The sequence below is a fragment of the Calidris pugnax genome, unplaced genomic scaffold (assembly GCF_001431845.1).
Source record: "Calidris pugnax isolate Ruff unplaced genomic scaffold, ASM143184v1 scaffold30, whole genome shotgun sequence".
Taxonomy (NCBI): domain Eukaryota; kingdom Metazoa; phylum Chordata; class Aves; order Charadriiformes; family Scolopacidae; genus Calidris; species Calidris pugnax.
The window spans coordinates 4,968,058-4,971,705 of NW_015090776.1; the positions used below are offsets into that span (position 1 = coordinate 4,968,058).

The following is a 3,648-nucleotide window of genomic DNA, read 5'->3' on the forward strand; positions in this document are numbered from 1 at the left end:
CCCCCGCAGCCCCGGCCCCACCGCGCCGCCACCGGGCCCGACCACCGCCGGGAGAAGTGAGGGGGGGACACACACACCGAGGGTTGCACCACCCCCGAATGGGAGGGGGGGTGGGAAAGGGGGAGGGGCGACCACGTCCCGCCACGCCCATGCCCCTCCCCTCTGCTGGAACAGCCCCAGCCTCCAGCGTCATCCCCATCCTCATCCTTCATCTTCATCCTCCAGTGATCCCCATCCTCCATCGCCCATCTTCATCCTCATCCTCCACCCTCCATTCCCATCCTTCATCCCCATCCTCATCCTTCATCTTCATCTTCATCCTCCAGAGTGATCCCCATCCTCCATCACCCATCTTCATCCCCATCCTCCACCCTCCATTCCCATCCCCATCCTCCATCCCCATACCCCATCCTCCATCCTCTATCCCCATCCTCATCCTTCATCCCTGTCCTTCATCCTCCATCTCCATCCCCCATCCCCATACTCATCCTCCATCCCCAACTCCATCCCCATCTCCATCCTCACCCCCCACCCTCCATCCCAATCCTCCATCTTCATCCTCATCCTTCCTCCCCATCCTCCATCCCCATCTTCCATCCTCATCCTCCATCCCCATCCTCATCCTCCATCCTCATCCCCACCCTCCATCCTCATCCTCCATCCCCATCCTCCATCCTCATCCTTCATCTTCATCTCCATCTCCATCCCCTTCATCTTCCCCATCCTCATCCACGTCTTCATCCTCCCTGGACTTTTTCCCCCACCTCCTGCCTCCAGTCCCCTCCAACTTGTTGGACCCCCGCCTTCCTGGCCTCAGTGGCCCGTGGGCTCTTGGCTAACCAAAACACCCCCATGGTGCCCCCTCGGGGACATGAGCTAGGCCAGGAGCCAGGCTGGTCCCAGCTCCTCCAACCCCAGCACCAGGGATGGAGCTGGAGATACCACCCAGTGTGGGCAGGATGTGGGCCATGGCTAGTGGGAGAGTCTGGTGGGTCTGGGGGAGGAAAAGGAGACAAATGGCTCTTCCCAAGGGAGCAAGGGGCTTTATTAACCAGATGACAGATGGTGAGGAACCAGGTGATGAGGAAGGACCAGGTGGTGGTGGGGAGCCTACAGTGCCAGGCTGGAGTTCCTGAGCAGGATGGGACGATGGCTTGGAGCCCTCACCCTGAGCTGTGCTGACGCCTGTGCCCCACAGAAGCCCCCTTTGGGCCCTCGCCACATCGTGACCACAGTCCAGACACAGCCTGGCTGCCAATTCAGGAGGTGGATGCTTGTGGACATAGCTGTTGTGGGGCCACCTCCCTGCCCAGCGGGCTGTCACAGCGTGATAGTAACAGAGGAAGGTGAGGGGCAGAAGAAGACGCTGGTTTGGGGATGCTGGTGTGTGGAGTGTGCACCCTTCTTGCCAGGTCCCAGTGCCATGGGTCCCCTCAGCCTCCTGTCCCCCACGTAGGGGAGCCATGGGCAACTCTTCCTCAGTCACGGTCTGGGCTTGGCATAGCAATGGGGTCCTCCTCAGACATGGTCTGGGCTTGGCACAGCAACGGGGTCTTCCTCAGCCCTGGTCTGGGCTTGGCATGGCAACGGGGTCCTCCTCAGTCATGGTCTGGGCTTGACATAGCAACGGGGTCCTCCTCAGTCATGGTCTGGGCTTGGCACGGCAACAGGGTCCTCCTCAGCCATGGTCTGGGCTTGGCATGGCAACAGGGTCCTCCTCAGCCATGGTCTGGGCTTGGCATGGCAACGGGGTCCTCCTCAGTCATGGTCTGGGCTTGGCACGGCAACAGGGTCCTCCTCAGCCATGGTCTGGGCTTGGCATGGCAACAGGGTCCTCCTCAGCCATGGTCTGGTCTTGACATGGCAACAGGGTCCTCCTCAGCCACGGTCTGGGCTTGTTGGCACAGCACCGTGGTCCTCCTGGGCGATGGGCTCAGCACAGCAGCCAGCACTGGCCGGTGCCCAAGGCTACGGGCTCAGGGGTGCCACTACCAGAGGGAGATGTGCTCCTGGGCTGCGAGGGGATGCGGAGAGTCAGTGTCCCCCATGGTGGGAAGGACCCAGGGGTGTGGGCAGGGCTGGCAGCGGGGCTCACCGCTCGGGGAGGGACTCACCGAACTGGCAGATGTACCGGTTCCGGGTCTTGCAGCGCTGGTCGTTCCAGTTGAAGGCAGCAGCCGCCTGCATCTCCACGCAGTTCCCAAACCTGTGCCCCGGTGGGAGGGTGGTGAGGACGGCCGGCACAGTGGGGGACACCGTCACAGGGGTGGGGGTGTCCTCTGGACCCAGCGGGCACTTACCCCTGGTTGTCTGGCTGCCCGAAAGCGAAGCTGGTGAAGGAGGAGGGCTCGCCCACGTCCCAGCGGAAGGAAGCCTTGGAGGTCTTGTAGGTGAGACCTGGGGGAGCGGGAGGTGGGGTGGCACGGCCACCCGCACCCCAGGGACAGCACACCCTTGCTTGTCACTCACCAATCCAGAAGTTCCCGGTCTCAAAATCGGTGTCTGTCACCCTGTTACCAGTCTCCAGGCGGCTGAGGTAGAAAGCCAGGATGTCCTGGACCTTCTGGTTCCCGATCTGGGCCAGCATCGCCCCTTTCTCCTGCGGGGAAGGGACCGAGTCAGCCCCAGACATGTGGCCCTCTGGTGGGGGGGGGATGCTGCCAGCCCCGGGTGGCATTTTTCAGCGGCAGAGGGACACCCGGAACATCCCGGGGCTCACCTGGCACTTGATTTTCGCCCCGTAGTAGGTGTCGGCCTCGGGGGACACCATGAAGCAGTCGCCATCGATCTGGACGTCGCAGGTGTGGAAAGGGAACGGAACCTTTGCTGGGGGCACAGGGGGGGTCAGAGCCGGCCCCACCAGGAAGGAGGGGGACACCCTTCGCCCCGCTCCTGGGGTTGGGGGGGGGGCCAGCCCAAACTCACTGCCGCACTCGGCACCGCCGTAGCCCGCGTCGCAGAGGCAGGAGCACTCCTCCTTCCTGAACTTTCCGTGGAGGCACTGCCCGCTGCACCTCACTGCGGGCAAGGGGGGGCTGCCTGAGCCAGGGAAGGGGGGGCCAGTGGCAGCCCCTTGCCCACCCCAGGGGGCAGAGCATGCTTCCCCCCGGCCCCGGGCACCCAGCAGAGCGTGACCCCTCTCACCTTGGCAGTACCTGCCGGTGTAGGCGGGGGGGCAGGCGCACTGGCAGCTGCTCATGTCGAGGCGCCCCCCGTTCCTGCAGCTCATGCGGCAGGGGTTCCTGGGCACCTCTGGGGCACAGCGGGGGGGGCACAGCGTCAAGGGTTGCGGTGCCACCGGGGTGGAAGTGGGGGGTCCCCATGGGGGGGTGGTGGGGGACTCACCGCAGAGCCCCCCGCCGTGGTCCCAGGACTTGAAGCAGCCGGAGAGGCCGGCGGTGCAGAGGGAGCAGGAGGTTGCAAACCAGCAGCACCAAGAGCTTCATGCAGGTGGCTGGGGTTTGGGGAGCGGAGGGGAAGGTGAGAGGTGGAAAACCAAACCCCCACAGCTCTGGAGGGAGGATTTTGGGGGGAGAAATGAGTAGGGGGGGCGAGCTCGGCCGCACTGCTCCTGCTTGTGTGTGTCTGCTTGCGGGATGTGATCCTATTCAGGACTGCAGACAGGCACCGCTGGGCAGCGCGAACAAA

General features: G+C 64.0%; 1 protein-coding gene across 1 annotated transcript in view; it reads right to left on the reverse strand.

Moving 5' to 3' along the window:
• Window positions 1-1,045: 1,045 nt before the first annotated feature.
• LOC106890884 (C-type lectin domain family 18 member A-like) overlaps window positions 1,046-3,648 on the reverse strand; it is a 3,772-nt gene continuing 1,169 nt past the window's right edge. The window contains exons 3-10 of the mRNA XM_014946979.1: window positions 3,346-3,440; window positions 3,145-3,252; window positions 2,926-3,018; window positions 2,720-2,826; window positions 2,470-2,599; window positions 2,301-2,397; window positions 2,115-2,206; window positions 1,046-2,014 (exon numbers count right to left, since the gene is read on the reverse strand). Coding sequence (XP_014802465.1) covers window positions 1,989-2,014; window positions 2,115-2,206; window positions 2,301-2,397; window positions 2,470-2,599; window positions 2,720-2,826; window positions 2,926-3,018; window positions 3,145-3,252; window positions 3,346-3,440 — 748 coding nt within the window. The 3' untranslated portion in view covers window positions 1,046-1,988. The remainder of the gene's footprint in view (window positions 2,015-2,114; window positions 2,207-2,300; window positions 2,398-2,469; window positions 2,600-2,719; window positions 2,827-2,925; window positions 3,019-3,144; window positions 3,253-3,345; window positions 3,441-3,648) is intronic.